At 44.3% G+C, this 26,871-nt stretch overlaps 3 protein-coding genes across 3 annotated transcripts in view; 2 read left to right on the top strand and 1 right to left on the bottom strand.

Moving 5' to 3' along the window:
* The window catches only part of kiaa0753 (KIAA0753 ortholog), a 32,092-nt gene extending 24,793 nt beyond the window's left edge, over positions 1-7,299 (bottom strand). Inside the window, exons 1-9 of the mRNA XM_036536549.1 lie at positions 7,046-7,299; positions 6,339-6,635; positions 5,903-6,143; positions 5,293-5,399; positions 5,000-5,062; positions 4,481-4,702; positions 3,580-3,772; positions 1,036-1,196; positions 547-677 (exon numbers count right to left, since the gene is read on the bottom strand). Of these exons, the coding sequence (XP_036392442.1) occupies positions 547-677; positions 1,036-1,196; positions 3,580-3,772; positions 4,481-4,702; positions 5,000-5,062; positions 5,293-5,399; positions 5,903-6,143; positions 6,339-6,635; positions 7,046-7,165 (1,535 nt within the window). The 5' untranslated portion in view covers positions 7,166-7,299. The remainder of the gene's footprint in view (positions 1-546; positions 678-1,035; positions 1,197-3,579; positions 3,773-4,480; positions 4,703-4,999; positions 5,063-5,292; positions 5,400-5,902; positions 6,144-6,338; positions 6,636-7,045) is intronic.
* An 806-nt stretch (positions 7,300-8,105) lies between these two features.
* txndc17 (thioredoxin domain containing 17) lies at positions 8,106-10,674 on the top strand. The gene is made up of 4 exons (XM_036537202.1): positions 8,106-8,367; positions 9,054-9,135; positions 9,512-9,587; positions 10,029-10,674. Exons 1-4 carry the CDS (start codon positions 8,223-8,225, stop codon positions 10,095-10,097), a joined length of 372 nt encoding a protein of 123 aa, XP_036393095.1. The 5' UTR covers positions 8,106-8,222; the 3' UTR covers positions 10,098-10,674.
* Positions 10,675-11,520: 846 nt separating this feature from the next.
* The window catches only part of nxn (nucleoredoxin), a 60,325-nt gene continuing 44,974 nt past the window's right edge, over positions 11,521-26,871 (top strand). The window contains exon 1 of the mRNA XM_036537112.1: positions 11,521-11,980. Within this exon, the coding sequence (XP_036393005.1) occupies positions 11,672-11,980 (309 nt within the window). The 5' untranslated portion in view covers positions 11,521-11,671. The remainder of the gene's footprint in view (positions 11,981-26,871) is intronic.

Here is a 26,871-nt window from a genome sequence, read left to right as displayed (position 1 = left end):
ACATGAGCTTTTAGGGGTGTAAACCTCTGGCTCAACAATGATGTGATACCTAAGCAATGATATGATATATATTGAACTGAATTATGATGCGATACAATTCAATACATTTTGATACACCATTAAAACTATTCCACCCTTTTAAAGCAATGTTGAGTAACTTAACATTGGTTCATTATATGCCACTGAAATGACATGCCCACACTCAGTGTTCAATAACATGAATTGTCCCAAGCACTCCAGTGTCGTCCAAATTCTGCATTAATATTAATAAAAATAAATAAATGAATACGTATGGATGGATTTTCATACGCAAAATCAATACAGCTGTCTCCTTGCTTTTGTATCGATGCATGGATAATCGATGTATCCTTACACCCCTGTTCACTTTTGGGTATGACTCCACATCCTCTTTCTGACAGGCAGGCAAGTGTGCATTCAGGTGTGGAGAGCGCTCAGTGCTGTCAGTAACACACGCGCCGGCTGTCAGAGGCAAGCGTGCTCAGAATGGATAACATGGGCAGACAGATTAACCCTTTCGTAGCTCACACTTGGAGTGGCGAGGCGTGAGGGGACGTGGGTATCCACGGGACGGAAGCATCTCTCTGCGGCAGCTGGATCTTCTTCAGCTGGGACGAGACGGTGGGCTGCCAGAACCTGGAGTCCAGCTGGGGGGCAGCCTGCTCAGGAGAGAGGGGGCGAGGGTCTTACCACACGTCTGCTACAAAGACGCACAGAACTCACACAGCAATATGGGTCTGTATAGACAGTTTACTTCTATATCGTTCCAATTTGGGTTAGCTGTTGTTTGTGTGCTTACCGGCAAGAAGCAGGACTTGTCACCAAAAGGTTTCCAGTTTGATTCCCCAGTGGGGCACTGCTAGTGTACCCTTGAGCCAGGTATTTAACTCAAATTTCCCCAGTAAATATCCAGATGTACAAACGGATGAAATATAACCTATGCAAGTGGCTCTGGATAAGGGTACCTGCTAAGCAAACAAGGTAATGTGCCTCATTTCCTAACTGACTTAGACTGACCTTGCTCTTCTCAGGGAGCGGTACTCTTCTGTGATTGGTGGGTTCTCCTTCCCCAAGCTTCCTCATCCGAATGAGCTTTTTAAGCCCTTCCCTGAGCACCTCATTGCGGTCCAGTGCGTGAGCATCAGCGGTTCTGGGACGAGGTACCATCACCCTCCTGTCTGATAGGGGACATCATTTTCTTCGTCATCTTTACAATCCAAATAAAGACAACTGTTACACTGTACACAGCTTACAAACAAGCACTTTTATTAAGGACGCATCACTGTCTAAGGTGACTTTTGCAAGAAAGGTCTTGCACAAATGGCACCGTTTATCAGATGAAAGGAATGCTGGGATATCAGACCAACATGAAAGGCACGTGCATGTACACTCGGTGGAAGGGAGCAACCGAGGGCACGTTGACAATCCTTACTCTGGATTGGGACAGTGCTGACCATGTCACTCAGGGTCATTTCGAGGGGGAGTGCTTAGGACAGGGGAGCAAAAATGCCATTCGGGATTCAGCCCTTAAGTGGTGGCTCCTGTCACACTGAGAGACTATGGAAGTTATTAGCTCGATTACTGAAAGTACAACTTTTCTTGACAATCTCCCCTAGCAGGAACCCATCCCTGCTGAAATAGCAAATTCAACTAATGAGCAGGAAGAGACAGAGGTCCAAAACGTGGTACCACACTTGGTACTGTTGCAAATAAACTTGCTCAGCTCTCTGTATGCCACTCCTGTGTCGCCAATTCTAGCACTTTGCATTTCACCCGATTGTGTCTCAACACCAATGCTGCTGAGTATTTTTACTTTGCACACTCCTGCATCACACGAGCGAGGTGACCTGCCAAATTTATGCTCTTACCCGCTGCACACTATAGAGGAAGAAATCCCAGTGCTTGTGCTGTTGTTGCCATTTTGGGAGGACAACAACAAAAAGGTCAGTATAAAAGTATGGTGAACGATGCAGGTTATGTACAGATCCACCATACAGCACAGGACTTCCTGCTTAGCACTGACTACGGAACCTTTCAGGCTACATTAATTTATTGGATAGACAAGGCCTTTTTCTGCTTGATTTGCCGGGACAACTGGGCTGAACCTACTGCTATGTCTGCGGTTGGCCCATAGACTGTCGGTCTGGGTCAATTTGGCGGGGCAATGGTCTTGGCTTTCCGCTGAGACAGCCGAGGCACAGCTGAGGTCGGGTTAGTGGAAATGCAGCTATAGAGCTGATGGTGACACTGCCAGGTTTCCTCCTGTCTGTGGTTTCCATTTGCTCTCAATTAATGCAATCACCACAGCACTGCACGAAACCCAGTCATATGTGCTCAGAGATCTTCGGGTGATGCCCTGTGCAACAGAAGATTAATGAATTGTGCTACATTCAGATATAATGGCATGAGCACACAAAGACGGTATTCTTTGTGTACTCATGCCAACCAGATTTCCCACATTGATAAATGTCAGTTTGGGTACAGGAGAATTACTTTTGATGGGGTGAGTTATTTTCCAAATGCTGAGTCTAGCTGAGGTTTTTCCAGCTGTATAACTGCTACTGGTTACTTAAAAGGCAATTTTGGTGATGACAGTTCGGCCCGGAGCTAAGTGGTGCTGTCTGTTTCATCCTGCAGGAAATATGCTCGCTTACTGCCCCTGTTTATGTGGTTATGTGTCATTGCTTATAAAACCATATCAATTTTTAACTTTTTTCCCCCTGTGTTACTCCATAAATCTCTAAAACAAACTCCGTAATGAACTCTGCTGTCAGGATTTCTTTCCCTTTCAAATCCTGAATCCTCTGATTCGTTGAGCATTCGATTTCCACTTATATAAACCTAACTGAAGGCAATTTAAAGAAGCCATCCACAACTGTGCACTGCTGGAGACCGTTCACCTGAGATAAGAGGTCTGCCAATACAGACCACTTCAGAAATTAGCTCCAAGGTTACAGGTGTCTTCCACTTGACAACGGCATTGAACAGAGCAGTCATGACAAAAAATCAATAGTATTTGAAGGTAAGTGCTGGTGATGAAAATAACCATCCAACTCTCCCAAGCTTGTCAACAGTGTTTTGCAGCAATACAGACAGAAATAGAAAAATATGACTGTTAGCTTGGCAGCACTGGATTTTATTGCTGCTGGCAGGTGCAGGACACTTAAAAACACTGCGAGTGCAGGTGGCAGTAGGGTCAGACTGATGTCTAAAACGGTTTTCTAAAAGCAGAAAGACAGTCCGGTGCAGGGCTCAACATCACACCAAAAGATTGGTCATACCATGTACTCCACTAGCAATGACATTTCATTTTCAAAAAGCATCATCTTAAATGATACAACCTCCACCAATCAGGGAATATGCCCTCTCTATTTAAGACAGATCCAACACTGATTTTGTGCCAGTTTATACACAGAGTCAAAGGATGAAAAACAAATGAAAACACACAAAAAAAAAACAAACGACAGAAATAAAAAAACTCTCACAAGGTTAACACAATGATGCCGAATAACCAATTGAGGTTCCAAACCCCGGTCACACGCACGCCTTCAGACGGCTCACCTTGCAAGTTCCTCCTGGCGGCCGGCGGTCTGCGGGCCCCGCGGGGGCCCCTGGCGGTCACGGCCCTGCGCTCTCGGGGCGGGGAGGCGCTGGACTGCCTGCCCCCGGGTGACCTCCGCCTCGCTGGGGAGCTGCTCTGGGCTTGCCGCTCCACCCGCACGCTCTCTTGTTTGCTGAGAGCAGAGTCCAGGGCCTGGGTCAACACACAGTCTGCTGTTACTCTGACTGAATGGGGGCCAACACTCACTGATTCAACCACAGAAACAGGATCAGTACCATACAGCCACAATGGAGGCTATACAACATTTGTAGACCAGAGGGCCAAAACATTTTAGTCAGCATATAAGAACATTTTATGTTGTATATTACATTAGCAATAGCACAACTACCACATGTATCCAATACAAGGACAAGCCTGTGAAAGGACTTACTGGTGATCTTACAGCATCTCTTGTGTGCTAGTCACTCTGAGCACTTGCTGGTGATGAATTCAATGGGTTCACATCAGCTAGCAACATTGCTGAGGCACACTAGGGTGACATCCTTTGACTAAGGGCAACTGCACTGCTTCTTAACACTTACAGCTGAAATGTTATCCTTTACAGAGCTTTTATTTCCTTATACTCAAACTCATGCGATGTCTGACCAATCAAAACCCATGTATTTGTGTATATTACAATTCAACATACCCAACATATGTTAAATGAATGGATAAAGGTATCAAAGTATGTTTCACATACAAACTAATTTATACCCATACTGAATACCTACATTACCAGCACCACCTCCTGCTTTTATGAGTTTATGAGTAGCAGATTCTCACTGATACCTGCAACATAATGGACAATAACTTGCAAAGCATCTTTACGGAAAGGCATTCAGTACAAAATTTCACACTAACCTCCAGCTTCTGCAGGATGTCATTGGCTGTTTCAGGGACAGAGGATCCTTGTACCTCCTCCACCTTGGCCGAACAGAGAGACAGCTGGCGAATCAGCTGCCCCAGCTCCCTGTAATGTGATGGCATCTTCCTCTCTGACTGGTCAGGTAGCTGACTCACAAACACCTGTATTGCTCGAACCGCACCTCTGTGAGCCGCTGCTAGCCTGTCCATTGCTCTGGACTAATGAAGGGAGAGAAAGAGAAGAACAGGGCTGATTCTAAGCGCTCAATGACATCTCCTGTTGGAAATGCAGCTGTGACTGAAACAGAATGGTTGATTAAGTAACTTGTGTTTTTACCAAAACATCATGAAGCCACTGGTTTAACATGTCACAAGAATATGAAGTTACAATAATGAAAATGCCATCCCACATTTATTTGTTTATAGAAATTAAATATAATCTCTTCATTTACATGATGTTGTTAGACACACCAATTATGTCCAATTACTCTGCACAGCTGCATTTTCGACTCTTACTTTCTTTGTGTGCCTGATCTTCTGAGAACGCAACTTGTCCAAATCCTCTTGAATTTCTTTCACCTAGAAAAGATTGAGGAGCATTTAATAAATCTGCCAAGCGCATACCATCAGGTCCAACCACAGCATAACTTCTACATATGCAAGAAGGAAGGAAGATGCCTGACCGTTTCAGTGGTACCGGGTGAGTATATAAAGCCACAGTGATGGGGGAGGGCGAACAGACAGATGCAGAACGTGAGGAGGGTCTAATGGGGGCGGCCCGCGGAGTGCAGGGTACAGAGGGGACACACCTGTTGCTGCAGCACGTACAGGATGCGGGCCGAGCGTGCCGCCTGCTCCTGCCTGCGGACCTCCACCCTGCGCTCTTCCTCCGGGTCCAGCTCCTCTGTGATCCGGCCTGCAACACCCAGAACACTCAGTTCATCGCCCTCGCACAGAGACGCAGCACACGCCGTAGCACGCCAACGGAGGTACGCGGTCTCACATGTGCACAGGACACTGGTGCACACAGGCACACGGTGCTACACACTGTCATACACACTACTGTACATGGACAAACCCACACTAGACTCTCAGTCAAAGACACACATACAATATAACCACAGGTAGCAGTGTGTTGTAGTGGTAAGGAGTAGACCAATTTCATTCCCAGGTAGGCCTCTGCTGTTGTAACCTTGAACAAGGTAGTTAACCTTAACTATCTTAGTAAACGCCAGCTATATAAACGGGTAACAAGTAAAAACTGTAAGCTATGTACGTCCTTCTGGAGAAGACGCAGAGTGCTGCAGCTAACAAAATGCACAAAATGTAGTCAAATGAATGCTACACACTCTAGCACAATGCTCTTCCCGTGTGCGTATGTGTTTAGGCTCTCTCTCAGCCTCTCTCTTTCTGAGTTACCTCTATTGGCCAGCTCTTCAATCCTCTGGATGTAGGTGCCCAGCTCCTTCTGCAGCCTGCAAATCTCCTGGCTGAGCTGGGGTTCCGGGGCGGAGTCTCGGGTCGGGGGTGACAGGACATGCTCCGTCCTGGGGGGCAAGGGCAGCTCCTGGGGTTTGTACACCAGCACCGTGGCCCCTGACCGCATCAGCTCCTTCGAACCTGCTGCCCTCTGCTGCAGTTTAGAGGCATCTCTTTTCGGCTTTTTCAGGGGAAACAGAGAGGGTATGGACACTGTCAACACGCACAGACAGAGGAACTAGTGATGGAAGGATTTTTTTTTCAACTAAATGCTGTAGTTGTATCTCTTGTCTTCTGTGGTATTCACATTCTAGTCTTTGACATTTATTCCATACAACACAGGAGTGCCATTAATGATGGGTGTGTTCTTTTGTACCTTCTGTGGGTTGAGGCTTTTCCTCTCCTGTGTTATTTCGTCTGGATGTTGCTGTGGGGATGGGCTGCAGGCTGACTCCCGGTGCCTGCGCCGCATGTCCCTCTTGGCCAGCCTGACCGCATCCTGCAGACGCTGCTCGGACAGAACGGAGAAGCAGACGGAGCTGGTGACGCTGTCATTGCCGCTCTGCACCGCCATGCCCGGCGCGACGAGCTTCTCAATCACGATGGGTGCCGGCGGGCCCACGTGGGTTGCGCGGTTGGAGGCACTGGCTGGCACGGCCCTGTTGAAGAGCAGCTGAGAAGATCGTGCACAACATCATCAACTCTGGTCTGTTGTATTGTAATGTTCAAATATTTCTGGATCACAAAAACAGCATATATTCCTATCATCATATTCCTACAGTAATTTTCTAAAAGGTTAATGTATATAGTTTACCAACTTTAAGAGTCCAGGAATAGCACTGATGTACAATACTGTTATAAAGTAAATAAATATTGTAATAATTTATACGTGATATTATTCTTGTCCAGTCACGATGGTTATTTATCAATTTCAAATTTCATTTTATCAATATCAAATTGTCTTATTTTAAGTTAAATACTACAATTATGGTAGCCAGCATGTTATTCTGCATTTTAAAACCGTTCAGTGAACTCCATCTACAGCACTGGAATCAATACACGTGAGTGTCGGTTTCATTCTACCTGAGTTTGTAGATATCCACCGTTCTGAGTCTGAGCAGAGCCAGAGGTCACCCAAGAGCCATTTAAATTGCCCAGTTCACTACCGGTCAGACGAGTGCGCGTTTGAAATTTACCGGTCATGGTGGAAGCTGGTAAATCCTCTGTGGGATCAAATTTTGATGCTAAAAATCAAGTAAAAATGGACGTTAGCAAGCCTGCTAACAAATAACTTCATCCTCAGACAGTTAGTCTTAAATTAGCAATTTAATTCTCCAATTTAGCTAACATTATCTAGCTAGCTAGTGGTAGCCTAAATTAAGTAACGGTGGCTAAATCCAGAAGCCTGCATTAAATTGGCTTGTTTGTAAGAGTTAGCCAACAGTTACAATCTCACCTAGCCAGTTAGTAATAGCTAATGTTGTCTAGCTCAGAAGACCTGCTATAAAATATTTAGCGTGGTCTAAATGTAATAGAAATGGTAGTTGGCTTGTTATATTGGTTTATTTAACTATTATCACCATAGTAAATCTAGCTGTTTAGCTAAAAATAAGAATGGCCTTAACCGTGCAAGCGTCTCCAAGTTTAAAACGCCGCCATGACAACAATATTGCTTGGGCGGCACATACGTTTTGGTCTCAACAGCTGATCCAGGATTACCGCACATTTTTGCCCTTGCCTTAGTCACAGACAAACCAACCTTGACGTTAAGGCTAAAACTGATCTGGGATCATCGCTAGAAACAGAATCTAGCCACACCCACTTTTTCGCGAACGGAAGTTGCAAGTTAACGTACGGTTGCCTGAGAAGGTCAAACGCGAAAAAATGCGCTATAGAAATACTGTTTCATTATCACGTTACCACATAGTCGTTCTAAGACTTGTCCATATAATATGGCCTTTCTCATAGATTCAGATACAGCTAATTGGGTGGTTCGTTGTTACATGCCTAAAACGATGAAGAGTGCGATGCATAAAGATATTTATGTTGCCCCTCTGCTTTAAGAGAAACTGACAGGAAGCCCAGTCATCCCTCACTAAACTCACACGCGTTCCGGAAGCTCGTCGTCTGAACTACAGTTACTCCTGTAGTCATACCATTAGCTAGCTGCACAGCTTGTTGCTACTGTATAGTAGAGGAACCGTGCTAGCTACCTTGCTTTTAGACACTCAGACCAAATTTGCCTATCACCGTAATAAGTATGACCCATTACGAAGAGGTGTCCGTTCGAGGTTACGATGAATTCTGCAAAGCAGTGTCAGAGAGAAAAGGCAAAGATATATTTGCATATTTCTCCGGCGACAAAGACGCACAGGGTGTGAGCTGGTGTCCAGATTGTGTTAAAGGTATTGCTTTTTTCAGTGTGTACGGAGTGCACATCCAGCATTGTTAATTTTTCATCTGTAAAACTGAAATTGCATTTGCGCTACCTAGCTAATTATTTGTTCTACCTGCTTGTGCTGACTAGTTGTCAAGCGCTTCCCTAAAATGCACGTGATTCTTTTGATTGTTTTGGCTGCCTCCCCAAGAGTTAGCAAGACAGCTAGTGTAGTGAATTCGACAAAACGGCATTTCAAGGCATTTATATCTCCGTGTAACAGAACGAATATGTTTTTTTTTCCGGTAAGTTCTCTCTATGTGCAGAAATGAGTTTCTTTTGCGTTTCGCTTTGTTACCATCAAGGAGTGTCTCTTCCGATGACACACTACCTTCCTAGTGCCAGTCATGGTCACCGCAGTCCACAGAGAACTTTGATACACAGTTCAATCTGAAGAAAAGGGGTAACTTAAGATGCAGTGACAGCGCCTCTCGAGTAGTTAATAGTCAACCTGGAGGTTTATTGGTAACAAAGACCATTCAACAATATGTTATCCAGTGTAGTTGAAAAACTAGACAGCTATAACTGGATGTTTTTATCTCCCAGATTAGCTGCATGTGGAGTAGCCCCTCTAGTGCTTGACACCTATTAAACATTAAGTACTTTTATTTATGTTGTTGACATTGTAAGTGACTTTCTTTTCCTGTTCCTCAGCGGAGCCCATCGTTCGGGCTGAAATGGCACACCTTCCAGAGGGGTCTGTCTTCATCTATTGTCAGGTTGGAGAGAGGCCCTAGTATGTAACCTCTGTCTTTAGGCAACTTACATTTGAAAGGTTAACAGTACATCAGTACATACATTGTATATATTCAATACAATATTATTTATAGCATTGGAGTAATAGAAAAAAAATCTCAAGCCATGTGAGGAGCTTTGCTCTTTGTTAGTTCTCTGCAGAACCATCATTTTCACTTCATAAAACAAAATTATACAGGTATGTATGAATCACTGACAATAAACAAAGTCTGAACTACTTAAATTGTCTCACCACTGTGTTTGTGTGTGTGTGTGTGTGTGTGTGTGTGTGTGTGTGTGTGAGAGAGAGAGAGTGTGAGTGAGTGTTTTGTATTGTGAGATCTTAGTAACCAGGTCTCATCTTTCCCTCCCACCAGCTGGAAGGACCCCAGCAATGAATTCAAGAAGACACTGAAGCTTAGTGGAGTTCCTACATTACTTCGATATGGCACGGTGGGGCTGACTCCATGACATTCTTGGGGAGAACACAAGTGCTGTGCAATGACTGCACACACGTGCACGCATGCTTGCTTGCATGCACACACACACACACACACACACACACACACACACACACACACACACACACACACACACACACACGCACACCCACGTATACATGCACACACAGTAGCCAAAATTGCACTGCTTATCCTTTTGCAGTGCAATCATTTTGAGAAATCTTTTAACACTTTGATGCATATTTGATGGCTCGTAGCTGAACCAACTAAATCAGATTTATTCCTTATGTTAAGTTTTAATTGTGCTTTAATGTTTAGCAAGCATACCAATAACCCCTACATCTGTTGGATACAAAACTAATTAAAAGCACTGAGTAAATGCAATAAATGCAAGTGAGGCTGTGTTCAAGTGTCTATCATCTGTTTGTTTCAGCCTCAGAAGCTTGTAGAGGAGGAGTGCTTCAAGTCTGACCTGGTGCGGATGATGTTCACAGAGGACTAAAGGACCTCTCTCTTCACTGTGCGCCGCGCCTGGCGCACTGCACCAATCAATGCGCCCTCCGTGCCAACTGCGAAATAAAGAAATCTGGACGTCCCCTTCCCCTGTCCTGACACTACCGTCTCCTGAGAAATGCTGTGGCTCTTATTTCTATGTTATGTCTGTATGACTTGGAATAATGTCTGCTCCATCCATTCTCATTTCAAGTAAATGGGTGATTGTTTTTTTTTTTTTTTCCCCATGTATTGACGTGAAGTACCAGTTCTAACTAAAGGCCTATAACTGGGTAATCAAAGTGTAATTTCAGAATGTAGTCATACCTGATGTGTGCAATGGATGCCAGATAGCTCTGCAGCGTCTTTAAGGGGCTCGTTATGACAGAATGTGGTTAGTTATCTGAGGTCCAATGCACCATTTTTCTCAGACTGAATGCCGGCCATTTTATTATTTGTTGGTTTCAAGCAATGCATTCCTGGTTCTTGATCACCTCTGTAGTCTGAATTGTGGGGTAAAATGTCATGTATTATGTTGCTATGTAGAAGAAAGCACTTTGATTAATAAATTGTGAGCATACATTGGATTTTGTTGAATGACCAGAGAAAAATTTTATATGGGTACAGCATCACTTGCACATCACCAAGCGGTGGTGTAAACTAACCAACGTTTTACACACCAGTGTTGGCAGAAAAAGGTTCTCCTTACATGGAACTGATAAAAGTAATCTGCTATTCTCAATCAGTATCGGTAGGCGGCAGTATGTACTATTAATTCCTTGACTTGAGCCATACATCGTGGGTCAGGTAATTCCACGGAAAGGGGATTTCGAAGTTTAGGATATCATAAACGATATTGTTTTGTAAATGTTTCTGTCGTATTGATATATCCCTTGTCTGACCATCATTTTAGACAGTCGTTTTAAAAGACATTATTCAAAACCATAGGCACATTTCCCAAACAGAAAATGCATGTCAATCACGGTATGGTCCACTTATCTACACATGTGGGGAGGGTTATAGAAAAATAGTCTGCAATTTTGTAATGAAAGAAGCGGTGAGAGGAAAAAGTCTCTTCTTGTTTAACGATTAAAACGGCGCAATTTAAACAACCGATTAAAGTAATGTAATAATCCAGTAAAATGTTCGGATTTTAATATATCATCTCCATTTAAAATCCTGCTCCACTTAAAATCATTCTTCATGACTTTTGTTTACAAATGTGGCCTAGTATCTCCTGCAAGAAATGTGTGCAACATGTAGGCTATAGAATCTGGAGATGTAGTTTTTACTATTTGTAACTAGGTGTCATAAAAGAGTTTAAATTTTCAACCAGCGGGCGCAGCCGTGCCGTTGCCGAGGAATATTACAACGAGTTGAATTCCTGAACACCACACATAGGAAGAGAAGGCAAGTGGCTGCGTTTCGTTCACACATTCACAGTCGCGCTCCTATCCTCTTAGGAGGTAAAAAAGAAGGAACAAGGCTTCTTAATTTCTTATCGCACTGGTCATCTTTTATTTTTTTATTGTTTAGGTGAATACATTGCGCTGTATAGTGTCGGATCTGTGGACTGGAGCAGCGATGTCGGAGTTTCTGGTAAATCTACTCGGGGAGCGGCTCGTCAACAGTGAAAAAGCCGAGGTGGATGTCCAGGCGCTGGGCAGCAAGCTGTCCTTGATTGGACTCTACTTCGGCTGCAGCCTGAACGGCCCCTGCAAACAGTTCAACGCCAGCCTGTGTGAGTTTTACAGCAAGTTCAAAAAATCATCAGAACACAAAGACAAACTGGAAATTGTCTTCGTCTCATCCGATCAGGACCAGAAACATTGGCAGGACTTCTTACAGGAGATGCAATGGCCGGCGTTGCCTTTTAAAGACAGACACAAAAAGGTAAGCAGCGAAAACGGCAAGAATTGGGAGTACACGATTTATTGGAAGAATAAGTGAAGGATTTTTGCGTGAAACGTCCTGTCTATTATCAAGCTTTTCATGCGATCAGTGCAACTGCCTCTCACTCCCAGACTGAACTTGGCTTGCAGTATGTAACGTTAACACAGGTGGTACGTTTTTGTTTTACTGAAAATTTGTTTTCACTATGGAAGCAAGATTGTTGGCATTCACTCTTGGTGAATTAGATATAAATAGCTATAGATGACCTATTTTCTGTTTCGCTTGTTGCCATCGTTCGATTAGGCTATTATGTGAATGCAAGGTTAGCTAGCTAATGTTTTTGTTTTCGTTTGTATTCACATATGCAACAACCAATTTAATAGATCGCATACATCTGGCAGCTTTTACGTGATTTACTCGACTCTTAAGTCAACTACTTTAAAAATACCTAGCGGGTGAGCTTTTGACTGACAGGTTCTTAGAACTTGACAGCCCCATATCTGACAAGCTATATGTTGTCAACTTCAGGCCTGTACGCATTTGTGTCAACTAGCTAATTTTAATGTAGCATGTAGATAATTACATAAAGTCTTAAATAACTATAACTTAAATTGCATTGTTATCGCATCTGTTGTAATAACGGCGTTTAAAATATTTCAGTTAGAAACATAAAAAGGTCACAGATTTCACGTATTACCTCGACCTTGTGATGCTCTTTAAGATTAATTAAACTGTTATGTGGTAAGGTGCTGATAACGATGCCATTAAACGCTGTCAATCACACAGTTACCTGTGTCCAAGAAGCAAAATATTCAGGTTATAACGGTCTGCACTGAAAGTAAAAGCCTGTGCAACGATAATTTGCAACAGAATTGTTAAACAATAACGTCATAATTGCGACAACCACCATTTTCATGGTTTCTTTGTCTATTTCAAAATCGGCAAGGCTTATATGTTTTATTTTTAAAACATTATCATCAGGCTAGTTTTTTTTTGTAATCTTCAAATGTATGTGATGGTCAGTACCGTGTTGCATTGTAAAGGGGTTTAATTACAAGCTTACTTAAAACGGTTAAATTTGGTCATGCCCTCATTTGACGCACAGTTCACCTTTAAATACATACTTCAGCAAGGCCAGAAATATCATGTTTTGTCACCTGTAAAATACATCGGTTTGTTATGGGGTAATATTATTCCAATAACTGGTCTGCTAGGTACGGAAAGCATTATCCTCATTTTTGTGTGTAGCGATATCACAATAAAACCAATTTTCATTCCATCAAATTCTCCACTTAATTCGATGAAGGATGTTATTACTTTCCAGACGTTTAGCATTTACTTATTACTGTCATCGAAATGTTACATTTACAAAGAATGCAGTTTTATTTAAAAAGTTCTAAATATGAATAAACAAGGGTACACTGCTAAATTTACGTAAAGCAAAAATACCTAACCTACATGAGACAATCGAATGATTTTAATAAGGTGAGCAACACGCCCTGTTTGAGTTTTTACCTACAATGTGTCAGCCAGAGTTACCATTATTTACTGGTATTTACATGATCAAGACAGGGCAGGCATACACTTTGATAACCAAAAAATAACAACAACAGAAAATGTTTTATTGCTATTTTAGATAGATCTAAGTTCTAGGTCTAAGCATGTAAAAATAACAGTTTATTTATTATGAATATATTTTGCTTCTGGGCCTGCTTTATTCCTGGAAAGTCCAGCAGCAATAGGTTTAATTAAACAAGTTGCTGGATTAAGCTATAGGTTATGTGATTTTGTGTTATTATTCTCAAAAATCTGTTAATATAAAAATATAGGTTAATGTGAATATAGGTTAATGTGAATTTTTTTTTTTATCATTGTAGCCTAAAGTGTTCAAAGCAATGTTCCATTCATTTGATACATTTTTGAACAGTTCCGTTATTTTCAGGTTAGTCAAGCAATGTTTGAACCTGCCCGATACATTGAAATGTTATGCAAAATGTGGTTGTTGGTTTTATTTCATTTTTAGATTCCAGGTCTGATCTTACCAATGTAAAATTGTGATTTCAGGGATGTCTGTGAAATTATGACATTGGCCGAGATAAGACCTGACTTGTTGTGGATGCATAATGGTTTTTGAAGTGCGTTTGTGGGCAAACCCCAGAAACATTCATTGGTCTTAATGTCAGTTTTCAATCACCCCCACCCCCTGCAAATACATAAGTACATTCCCTGAATGTATGACATAGCCTCCAACCAGTAAAGAAAGCATGCCCTCAGTTGCAATTTGCAGTTAATCTCACAGAAACGCTGCATTGCATGAATTCGGGGAGGTATGCTTTTGTGCTCGGTTGCGCATTGTCTGCGAGGTGGATAAGTGTGCGCTCACGCATTGTGACGGGGTGAGTCGGGGTGTGCTAGAGGTGTGAGTGCTGCGTGTGAGAAAGCGCCTCAGTGTGAGGTCACAATGCCATGTGCCCTGTGCTTGGTTCTGTGGTGTGGCACTCCCTGGACAAGAGGAGCTGCTCTCACAGCAGCGCTCCTCTGTCTGAAACTGTAAGCCCTGCAGGAAAAGAGAAGAATAAATCCAACACTGCAGTGAGCCCAGCTTCATAAATCATATCGTATTCTGTTCTCGAGTGTCTATGAAATTATGCGGCCAAAGACGTTTTTGCTGCAAGACCTGGGATTGGGATGTCTTATCCTAACAGCTTTTGGCTGGTAAGGAACAAATTTGTTTGGTTTGAGCTGTGAAGCAAAATTTTAGTTAGAAATTGTCTCTGAGTAGCACTAGCACCTGCTTGTTTGGTGTATATAATTGCAACTTTGGGGTAATAAATGGCTTTAGTGAGGGCTTTTGAAATAAAAACACAGTTGTAAAGGACCCAGGCAAACTGCTTTCACATATGACTGGTCTGGAAAAGTGCAAGTAAACATTATATAATAACTGCTGTTTGCATTTGCTGACATACTGTTTATCAGCAGCTGGTGCAACAGCTCATTATTGCCTTGGAAATGGCGATTTAATCAAGGACCCTGCAGAAAAATGGCCATAGTGTGTGGAATTTTTACTGTGTGATGTCTTTTTGAAGGAATCTTGTAGAATATTTGAGAATGCTCTACATAGTAGTCCTGTAGTCTTTCCCCATGGCCTCTATATAAGGTATAGTTTTTTTAATGACCTTTGAGTGAACATACTGGGGAATTACCTCCACCCGCACCCCCCACTACTCTGTGTTTTATGGCTGCGGCTGGATATAGACTGAATCAAAGCCCTCATAATGTACTGCAGATTGTCATTGGTGGTCCGTGGTTCGCTTTATTACGCAGTTAAGGCGAGATGCGGGAAGAGCAGAGAGACGAGGCAGCAGATGGGGATGGCAGTTCTGGAACTCCTGGCAGACCGTAGCCACAATGCCAGGTCCAGCGTTCTGACACGGTTTGTGTACTGTGCTAATTTTACACACTGCTGACACGGCTGCGCTTTCGTTTCGTTTCGTTCTGCTGCGCGAGGTCAAGAAGGAGGTGTGCACATGTGTGTGTATCACACCGCCCGTGCCCCGTGGTAATGCCTCTCGGCTGAGCGGCGTAGGGTGTGACACCATGTTAAGATAGCTCAGCCCTGGCCTAAAATTTGTCTTTCATGTCGGTTCTTTTACGTATAGGAGCGGTGCAGGCTAAATAGGAGTGACAGGAGGGCAGCCGAGGCTTAATGCTGAGGGCTGTGTCAGGGGTAGAGAAGAGGGTCCACGCACATTGAGAGTGACAAAGTGCAAATGTTCCCTGACAACAGCCTGTCATTTTCACAAGCCCTGCTGATATGTCGTAGAGTGGTCTTTGTATGCTACAGGATATCTAAAGCGAAGGCATTTCATGCTACAGCCAGGTACCTACATGTTCCCTCCTTTCACTCCAAATGTTTGCAGGCATGGCTTTGGTGTAAGGGGGGCTGTAGCAGCTAGGATTCAGGCTTCCTTTTTTTGTTCTGTCACCAGCTGTGACCTAGTAAAATTCCTGGCATTCATGCAATGTGCAAAGGTGTGAAAAATGCAGGTCTGTCTAAGACACCTGCACTGATACGTGCTGCTCATAAACACCATTACCTTGGGCAATCACTGTACTGTAAAGAAGTGCAATACACTGTATGAGAATCATGTCTGTCAAGGACCATTTGCTTTGGATAACCATATGTGGTTTATTCCTATATGAGTAATTGTTATGAATGGTGACCACTGTATTAAGAGCTACTTTCCTAGTTGCTGCTTCTGTGGTAGTATTTTTTTAATGAATAAGGAAGAGCCCTGAAAAAAACTGCTTGGTTACACAAGTATTTTTCGTGAAGATTTTTGCAAAAATAATTCTTGAGGCTGTTTTACATTAAAATGACTGAAGAGAATTTTCAGAGTTATGACATTCTTGCAGGTATGTACCAAAGAGGAGATTAGCACCTCATCACTGTTTTGGCATCACCAAGCATTTCAGGACATACGAGGTACCTGCACTTTTTTTTGGAGCGAAAGGATTTTCCTTCACTTTCAGAGGCTCTGTATGACATGCAGACTTCTGACATGCGATCAAGAGAACAGTGTGAAAGGGGAACGTAGGATAACAACTGAAGGTCCACAGCCCACCTTCACTTACTAGGGCCTGTCTCTTTCAGCCAATCATGTTAAATTATGCACTGGCTGCCCCTAATGGCAGGGTGGAGCATCTCCTTATACTCATTTGCCCATATTTAAAGAACCATCTGCAGTCCAAGTGAGGATAGGGCATAATTACTATTGGAAATCCCACCTGAAAAGCAGGGTGATATGCCTCAAAAGAGTCTGGGCACGTGCAATGGCCAATTTCATTGTTGTGGTGACATAACTAGTGTTGGCAACATCTGCTATATTTGTCAGTGCAGATAACTAATTTAGGTGAATACATTTCACTTGGCAAGCGGTTTAAAGAGCAAGCTGCTGGAGGGGATTTGCCAGTGCAGTCAAATTCAGGTGGCATGCGTCCCGTACAACCGCTTCACAGACATCCCGGACCTTTAGGTTTGCGCTGCACGCATCGGTTGTCAGATAATCCGGGCGAAAGTTTAATGGGCAAACAAAATGAAGTCCTCTGTGTTTGCGCTTCTCCTTAAGGCCAGTCAGCCTTTTGGTCAAACATACCGTGAATTTTAATCAGAAATGCCTGCTCTGTGCAGATTGAGCTGCTGCTCTTGATTTCTCGGGTTTTGTGCATAGGTCATCTCAGGGGAGAGTGTAGTTGCCACATTTGGCACAAGTCTTTTAAGCAAAGTTTCAGCAGTGCCAGGCCCTCTCTGGTACACATGGATCGTATTTGGGTCACATTTTTGCCAGGTATGCAGCTACCTTCTCTGGGACCTGGTACATAGCCCAGACTAAGGGGGAGGGGGAACTGGTAGGAGGAGCTCCTGTTGAAAAGGTGATTTCTACAAGAAGCACTTTGATGTTGTCTAAAACTATGAGACTTTTTATTAGGATTACCTGCGTACTCAAAGGCCCCTGTGAAATATGTGATGTCTCTACAGGCCTGTATGCAGTGAATCCACAATGAATTGGATCTTTGAACTCACAGCTGAGGGAGCTGCTGCTGACTGCATTCAGAAACCACAGTGCTCAGTGGGAAGAGCACAAAGTAATAGCATCATCCTTGATGAAGGCAATGCGTACAGGAATGTGACATACAATACAACCCTCTTAATGTCCCTTCTGCCATGCAGAACAAACGTGACCATTTAGAGAGTGGTTTTTAATAGGGTTTCAACATTAATTAATGGTGCCACCATGCAGGAGAACAATGAATGGTATTTTTACTATGCAATTAAATAAATGCACATTTAGACTGCATTTTGCTGTGCTGTGATGAAAGTTGCAGGACTTTGAACCTGATTCCGCTAAATCACATCTTTCAGACACATAGCACTTGGCCTCATTTTGTGGCTTGAATCACAGATAATAGCTGTATTTATTGCATGATAAAGTACCTGTTCACACATGTGTATATTTAATGTTTGTGAACAAATTGAGAATTGATTTATTGTATCTGTAAAAATGCTGGCTTTTTGCTGGAAGCGGAGAAGTGTAAAGGCATTTATACTACAAATACTGCATTCTGTAATACAGGATGGAGATATAGCACACATTGTGGCACTGAATTCTTGTAGGTGGCTGCAGAGTGGGGCTTGGGGCTTGTGATGGGCTTTTAGGTTTGATACACTGGTTGGGCACAGCTGCTGTACCTTTGAGCAGTACACTTACCCTGAATTGTGTGTGTAAACAGTGAGCAGTCTAAATATGGAATTTAAAAAAGAGAAACAGCCTTTAACTGTCAGTCTTTTGACTTTTAGTTTCAGTTGCATTAAGGTAAGAATTAAAGGTATTACACTTGTTTCCATTTTTAATTTTGCTCAGCCTATACAAACATCCTCTCAGCAGCTGAACTCCAAAATCTCCAGTCCTCAGAGCATTTTGTAATATATTTTTCCAGCCTTGTGTTGGAACAGTGGAGAGGTTGTGAAAGCAGTGTGTCTGGAGCCCGGCTCTGTAATTCTGGGGCTGAGACGGACTGCCAGAGGGCCTCCTTTCGGTCTCCCTGGAAAGGGACTCGGGAGTGAGCGCGCCTGCTAGGTGTCGGGGGAATCACGGCTGCGGGTTTGGCCCCCGCGACTGCTGCTGCCTTACAAGGAGAGGTCCCACGCCGGGCCGAGAGTGCGGCCCATAAATCAGCCGGAGCCTTCAGCAGCTCTCTGCAAACCCCCGGCTCTGCCAGCGTCGCAAAGTGGAAGGGGCAGAAATTACACCCCTGCTCCGCCCACGCGCTCCACACCGCGCTCCTCTGGGCAGAAGCTCTCTCCAGCCGGAGCCGCGCCGCTGCCGGGAGCTTCTGGGAGGGCGACAGGGTGGCTGTCATCGGAGTGTCATCGACCCGATGACAGGCGCAGCTGCCGGCGCGCTCTTCGGGTATCACCCTTTGCTGCCTCCGCAGTGGCTGCGATTTCTGCAGAAGCTGCCAGGAAAAGAGCCACGATTCTTTTTTTAAGCCTTTTCCCCCCTTTTATGCAGCCCCATTTAGGAACTGCCAATTGTATATTGCGCTCGTCCCACCGCAGCAACCTCTGCAGCCGTGCAGGAGCGCTGAAGCAAGACTGGTGCAATCCTCCCATGTACGCACACGCGCCCAGTGGCTGTTTGTTGAACCACGAGTCTTACAGTGCACCACAGTGAAGCGGGAGCCATTTGCAGGGTAGACTCTCAAAAATGCACGGCCAGAAAGCATGGTCTCTCTGGTGCCAAGTTCCTTCAGATTCTCACCAGCTGAGCTTTGACAAGACATCACCAGCAATGTTTGGCTGAACTCTGGGAGGATGTCCACTGCGTAGATATGTTAATATCCTCTTCCTGTGAATTTTACTCTAATATCAGGGTATGTGTTTGGTAAGATCCAGGCCAGCTGTTGGTAGTCATCTCCCGCACAGGGCTGCCCCCTGTCCACAGTTGGGTGGCTTCTAGTATCCGGGGCGGAGTCTTGGCCGTTGTCTGGGGATAATCTCGGGGCTGGAGTGTCTGCCTGGCTGCAGTTTCTGTAATGTAATGTGGGCCTATTGTGTCGCAGCTGCGAGTGCCTGTTACAGTTTGGGTTGTTTGACAAGGGATCATGTCAGGAATGTGGACGGAGGCCATCACAGCCAGGGGCGACCAAACACAAGAGCGCGATTTGTAGGGGAGCCCGCTGACGCTCAGGAGTCCCAAATGCTACACCCCACATGCGGCTTGTTTTACATTTTCTCTGGGCTCTCATTTTGTTCCTCCAGTCACTGAAAGCTGCATTACATTGTGGGAGACAACAATGGAGGACTTTTTGCAATCCCTCTGGTAGAAAAGCGAAGAGATTTTTTGGTTATCTACACTATTATGCTTGCAGTCCGATCCATTAACAAGTCCCCTCTATTCCAAGTACTGTAACTTCAGCTGCTCGTCTTCCTACCAGTGACGTGACAGGCACCATCTACAGCTGTGACATTGGACTCGGATGCATCTGTGGCATGCCAGGTCTACATGTGTGAATTAGTCACAGGAGTCATTTGTGGGGGGTGTAGACGTGATTGTGTATTTCAGGGTCTTCATCTCTGTGGATACTGTGGTTAAGCAGCAATGGCAGATCCTCCCTCTGTGCTGTCTTTACCACAGTCTCTACAGTAACAGCACCCCAATTGGTGAGGCAGATGATTCATAACATTAAGTACATTATTCCAAACCAGACGTATTAGCAGAAACCCAGCGTATGTCCAAAGAAACCATGGCTTTCCCCCTCTGCCCTCCATAAACAGCTCTACCACTTTCAGTGGCAGCAGGTAAAATATCAGTACATCGACATGCTGAAATCAGAGTGAGGGGGACCAGGGGAAAAACTCAAAGCTTATGGTGCCGCCTCAAGCTCTTTCCAGAATGCAAGGCATAGCAGAGATTTTTCCTTTGTTTTTACTTGAAAGAGGAGAATAAATTTATGAAGATGGACAGCAGTTCTGATCATCTGACTCTTGTTTTTTTTTTTTTAAAGATTAATTTGGAATTATTTTGATTTTTGGAACAAATTGTGCTGGTCAAGCTACTGCTGAAGGAAAGTATATATATACTGATGGAAATGATATATAAATACAATGCTAACAGCTAGCTAGCTGTCCCCATTAGCGTGAGAAAGCAGCTTGCTTCCTACTGTACTGCGAAATTCCTTTCCTTCTCCACAGTGCAACAGCGTTAACAGTTGTCCAGCTCAATTTGTTCACGTTTTAAGCAAGCTTAAGGTCAGTGCCATTAAAATGTTTTGTGGCAAAAACTTGGTGTGACGTTGCTGTGATCACAGACACCCCCGCTTGGATGAGAGAAAGCTGATTCAGCAAACTGTGTGCTTGGGAGCTAACTGTTAGATCGTAAGTATCAGACACTCTCTTCAGTCATATTGACTGCTGATACACATACCATGTGGTTTCTCAAAATGTACTCAAAATACTAAGAAGTAGTTATTCATTATGTAGGCCGCTTGTTGTATTATGCATAAATGGCTAAATGATTTGAGTGTGGCACTTCAATGTATTTGTATCCCGAGTTACATTTCTTGAGAAAGCAGATGTAGAAAAATAAGGTTTAATTGTATTGTTTGATAAGTAAGAGCTTTTAAATCACAAGTGCTTTCATTGGCAAGTAGTCCTACTACTGAATGTGGATATGACTGTGTTTGTTCTCTCTTGTACACCTTGTACCTTATGGCAGTTTTCCAAAGGGGGCGGTGGACGGGTTTGCTTTCTCACACCAACCCCTCCCCCTCCTCACACACACACACACACACACACACACACAGCTCTGCAACCATTATAATAACTTCATAATAAACCTAGATCCCAGAGTATTTACACCAGAGGGGTTTTTTGTTTGTTTGTTTCACTTTGTTTTTCCACATAATTGAAGGTAACACATTTAATTTCCCAGTTCCCTCAATGGCATTTTATCACATTTTTTTCATAGTAAGGATGACCAATGCACAAATGGACAGATCAGTATAAAGAGATTTTCAGATATGTGTAAGAAAGGACATTTTGACAAATGACAAAGACATAAAGTTAAGCCAAGCGTGAAACATGGAGAACATTCATAAACTACATCTTTGACATTCACCAGATGCATTTCTGACATTCAGAAGCGACATCTCTCATAAACTACCACTCTGACTTTGTCTCCAGTGTCTTGCATCACACTTCCTCTCACGGTAGCTTCCTATAGGTATACAGTTCATTACTACGCTGTGGGAGTTTGCAGGCTGCTCGGTGTAGCGCTGTCTAAAGAGAGAATATCAAACTTATAATCTACCATGGTACACGGAAGCTTCTAAAGAGAATGAACTCTTTCTGACTGCAGCAACAGTGTGCTCTGTCATCAAAATTCTCACTGGGTGCACTTGCATTCACTGCTGTGCGGTGTGTGGTATAGCCATCTACTTCTGTGAGACACCTGAAGTCAGGACACAGACCCCTCTGCTGTTTCTGAGAAAACAGAGACCTGATTGATGCTCGTTTGTTTCCATGTGTGATGCACTGTGAGTGCTCTAAGCCCTTGTATTATCAATAAACCTATTATCATCATCATGTGTTTTAAAACCCCTGGACTTATCTGTATCAGACAAGGGTAACTAGCATAGACTTGGTGAACTTTGCCCCAGGCATAAAGGTGTGGTTTTTTTCCATTGAACTTAGTTGGACACAGGCATCACTAAACATTGCTGATATTTTCCAGATTTTTGGAGTATAAGTCGCACTTTCATTTCACCAGTAATAAGCAAAGCGAATACAGGCTTACTTGTGACAAATAACCATAATTTGTTTTGTGTTTTTAGGCTGAAACAGCGTGCTTTTGTTTGACACATTTTGTCACTCGCTTACACACAGTAGGGGAAAAAGAAAGCACAAACTATGAATCCCCATTGGCTGTCTGTGCAGAGGTGCTGGTAATGCCATTCCAGGCGTGGCTGTATTGTGCATGCTGTCCGTGGCGAGGTAGAGGAAGAGGAAGAGTGGCAGGAATGAGTCCGCTGTCTTAGCACTGTGTTAGCACCAGCATAGACTCTGTATTTGTAATTTCATTTTTTAAATATTTTTTTTATCTGTATTCAATTGGCAACTTGGCCTATGTTCAATTCATCTGAGGTACATCATTCAAATCTGATACTTCCCCTGTGCGCTTGAACACCTACTTTGATTGTGGAGTGAACCGAGTTGGAGAAAGGGGAGCAGTTCAAAGAAAGGGCATTCGATGCCCAATCTAAGGACTGTGAGATCATCATTTAGATGATTGCTGCCTCTGGCTGGAAATGTTGATGCGCTTAATTATGTGCTCATCACAAAATGCCCTTTCCGAGCTGAATCATCCGTCTAAATGTATATTATCATTATTCATTACTTTTTACTTGGCAGATGCTCCCAGCGGGAGTGACTCAAACAGTTACCACTGCAAGATACATTCAGTTGAATGTCACAGGAGCAAGAGGAACAACGTGTGAACATGGAACACAGGAACATAGATTTAAGATAACCAGTAATAAGATAAATGAGCATGCTCTGGAGAAGGTACAGAGAAGGTAATGATCACCAGTGTATGTTGTCACTGAAGTACTTACCAGCAAAAGAAGGGTTGACAGGTGGGACTAGTGAGTGATTGAGGACAATAACATTAAGCTTATCCCTAGTGGCACGTCCAAGCAGCCTCTTTGTGCTGGGAGAGGGAGAGAACGTAAAGAAACAGGGAAGTCCAATCTTTCAGGCTTCCCTGACATATAGCTGGACATCTGGGACAGGGATTTTGGTGTGAGCCTGGCAGTTTGGGTGAGTTTACCCCCAAAATATGTAGCACAATTAAGTATTCAGTTATGCAGTCTTGGCCTCACTTACAAAATGGATCCTTAGGGACCGTGATGCAGAGGTGTATTTGGGCATTATATAAGCCATCAGGATCCAAGTGTTGCCAAGTGAGTAGAAGAAGAACAGTTCAAAAGAAGAGTGCAGCATTTCAGCCTCAGCAGTTCTCACCCTCCAGAGCACGTTTCTGCCTGGGAATACTGTTGAAATCTGGGTTCAAGCCAGGCCACCCTCTCACCCTCTCCTCAGGAGGCTTAGAGCCAGTTAGCACCCCCAAGGTCACTAGAAAGAACCTCCCCCATCCACCAACCCCACTTCCTGCTATGGAGATCCCAGCCTCAAATGGGGCCCGACTTAACAGCAAGTGACTCTTAACCCCTCTGACCTGACATAATTTAGATACATTAACTGCGCCGCTTTGTGGCACTGAGTTCCTCTCGTGAGGGTTTCCAGTACTGCTGGAAACGCAGGAGGGCCTTGCTTCTTTCCAACACATGGCTTTGGGGGAGAGTGTTTATGCCTGCGATTGGATTTTCTGCCCTTCAGATAGCCTTTTCTGCGATGACTAAGGCTGAGGCTTTGCGCCAGTTTAATCCAAATACAGTTCTGGGTTGTTGTTTTTTTTTTTTTTGGTTGTTGTTGTTCTCTCAGTTGGAGGAGGCCATGGGAAACCCTTTCAACTCTGCACCCCAGAAATCATAAGGAACTGAGGTGCTCAGCAGAAACAGGTGCCCTGAGGAGGGCTGCAGGACCCTGGGTGAAGGAGCAGGACCGCTGGGGTCTCGGCTGTGAGATGGCTTCAGATCAGAAGGCAGGATGCTGGCTAACGGTCTGAGGGAAGTTGCGCCCAGACTATAAATAACGTCACCCCCAGAGCACGCGAGGAGAGGGGGGAAGATGAAGGGAGATAAACTGAGGACACAGTAAAGGAGACGAGGAGAGAGAAAGGTTAAATAAGGGTTTCCTGGAGGAAACGCCAGGAGAGAGCCAGCAAACACTGCTGAATGTTGCCGATGGTCACTAGAGTGCATGAATGAGAGGTCTCGAGGTCCCAAGAATTCAGGCTCAAGGGACTTGTCTTAGCAGCCATGGCAGCCTTCCCGTCTTTGTGGTCACACTCCCAGACAGACTCCCATGGGCTGCATGTCGTCACCATGAATGTGGCACACAGCAAAGTCAGTGCTGGAGAAACACAGCCTCAAAGCACCCAGGTTAGAGCTCTCTCCCACCTCTTAAGGGGCCGTCAACAAATTCTTTTTTTTTTTTTTATACGGCGGTTTCTTTGCTGCGCTGGAATGTTATGTGTACGGCTGATTACCCGTGCAAATGCACACTTAATCTGCGGGGGTTGTCAGCCAGTGCGTGCACGCGTGTTTGTCACTCAGTGCCTGCGTGGTAATGTGTCTTGCACGTAATTGCGTGAAATGGATCCTTGGCAAAACAGACGAGAAAAGAGGCCCGTGCTGGCAGCCTCCGCTGTATTGTATTCGTGTTTAAATTCCTTCAGCCTCTGAGCGACCTCATTAAATATTCTCGGGGATCGTTGGAGGGTGTCATGCGATTCCTGCGGCTCGATCGCGGAGCCCGCGGCACTGCGGGGTCGCAGCCGGGCGAGGCCCGCGTCTCTCCATGGCGCATCTAAACAAAGGGGAACCTCCGCCTCCCCGGGGAACCACAGCGCCTCGCCGTCCCACGTTTTTGGAAGTGATCGCATTGTTCCGCCGTCGTGGCGCGATTTTAATCTCGTTGGCGTGACGGCGTTGAAGCAGTAGCGTGTCAACATGTCGTTTCACCGTCCTCGCGGCTTTGCGGACGAGTTTCGCTTACACTGGGCTTTGTGATCTCCGGTTGCAGTACGTGTTTAGCTGAAAAATAATAACATTTTCCAGAAAGCCACAGGCATGTTTATTAAAGGAGAAACACCAGAGATTGACACAAACAATACACAGAAGTCTGTTGACAGTAAGGTTTTCAATCAGCATTTATTGAAAATTCATAGCAAGAAGGGCAATGTTCATTTGGCTTGCAAGTGTATTGATACAGACGCCTTGTTTAAATGCAGTTGAAACTAATTGCTAAAGGGAAAACAAATGTAGGCAAGTAACCATTAATGCTGTAAACTGGCTTATTCCATCTATAGCACAAATACATCTTAAAAGAAGAATGAGATCAAGTAAAAAATCCCAGGACAGAAGGCACATTGCTGGAACTCAGCATCCCTGCTTCCTTTGCCAGAACACAGGTACAGCTACAACAAAAATAAATGCCATGTCTTTTATTGTGAAAGCCTCAGCATGTGATACCTACCCGCGGCAAAGTTTGTGCTAACCTCCCCAGGGGGTTCCCCGCTTCTCAGCGGTAAACCAACAAGCAAGTAAGTGCAATGTTCTTTAAGCTAGGTAAATAAAATGCACATCTGTGTTTAATTCACCATCAGCACATGCTGGCAGGCACATAATAGCTCTGCTTATTCAGGGGCTGCCAGCCCACTCTGCTTTGCCACGCGGTCCAGGTGCTGGTGTTGCACATCACTTACCGACATAAGCAGTCCCCCCCGTGCTTTTCGTAAAGGGGTTTAACCTGCTATGTCTAATTAACCCTCTCCTGTGTCATTTCCATTCTCTTACGAATAATTAAGTTGTGTGTGTGTGTGTGTATATGTGTGCCTGTGTATGTGTCAAGCCATGAATTTCTGACCTCGCTAATGATGTCAGGTCTCACTCTAGGCCAGCTATAAGTGTGGTGCACATTAGTGGAACCGAAGTGAGTCGCTGGCTGGGCAACTCGTGGTGGAACACGTTCAGCCAGACAACAAATTAGCAAATAAATATTGGCTTAACTAACTGACAGACAGCTTTTTTTTTTCTATTTTTTTGTGACAATTTCACAAAACACTTTATAGGTCAAAGAGGAGCGAAACTGAAGCACTCTGTAGTTTCAAGCAGGAGTTACGTGGTTGAAAGGCTGAAGTGTTTAGTGGGGCAGACCCCATAACTATTATCTTGTAGATTGGTGGAGGGTGTACATGCTATGCCGTGTTAACTAAGGCAATCGTGTCATTTTTATGTTGCTGACATAACACAGGTCTGCAGTCATGCATGAAGGCCGGTGAAGGCAAATTTGAAAGCTAGACTATATGTGAAAAATGTTTTCTCAGTCTGTCATCTTACGGGCAGCTTTCGAGTTGTTATCTACGGTGCCTTTCTGCAGCCTTCCTTTCCACAGTTGGCGAGACGGTTTGCTGACAGCCCACCCCTGCCTTAACGAACACCTTATTCGCTCAGGGCTGACGTTGGCGGAATGCTGGAAGCGCTCGTGCCAGCAGAGTGAGCCTCAGAAAGCCGCTGCGCGTTGCCTGCCCGCCACATGTGCGGGTCCTCGTGACTGCTCGGAGGTAGCGCTCTGCAGAACAACCGGCGAGCTCGCGTCTGATGTCGTCAGCCCAGGAGCTGACGGGTTCCTCCGGAGCGTGCCTTCA

The sequence above is a fragment of the Megalops cyprinoides genome, chromosome 9, assembly GCF_013368585.1.
Source record: "Megalops cyprinoides isolate fMegCyp1 chromosome 9, fMegCyp1.pri, whole genome shotgun sequence".
Taxonomy (NCBI): domain Eukaryota; kingdom Metazoa; phylum Chordata; class Actinopteri; order Elopiformes; family Megalopidae; genus Megalops; species Megalops cyprinoides.
This window is presented reverse-complemented; position numbering and strand designations above follow the sequence as displayed.

Excerpts from the sequence above, each read along its gene's own strand:
- txndc17 (XM_036537202.1), top strand. The coding sequence starts at position 8,223 with ATGACCCATTACGAAGAGGTGTCCGTTCGAGGTTACGATGAATTCTGC. Across the intron at positions 8,368-9,053 it reads GTGTCCAGATTGTGTTAAAG|CGGAGCCCATCGTTCGGGCT; the intron begins GTATTGCTTTTT and ends CCTGTTCCTCAG. Across the intron at positions 9,588-10,028 it reads CATTACTTCGATATGGCACG|CCTCAGAAGCTTGTAGAGGA; the intron begins GTGGGGCTGACT and ends TGTTTGTTTCAG.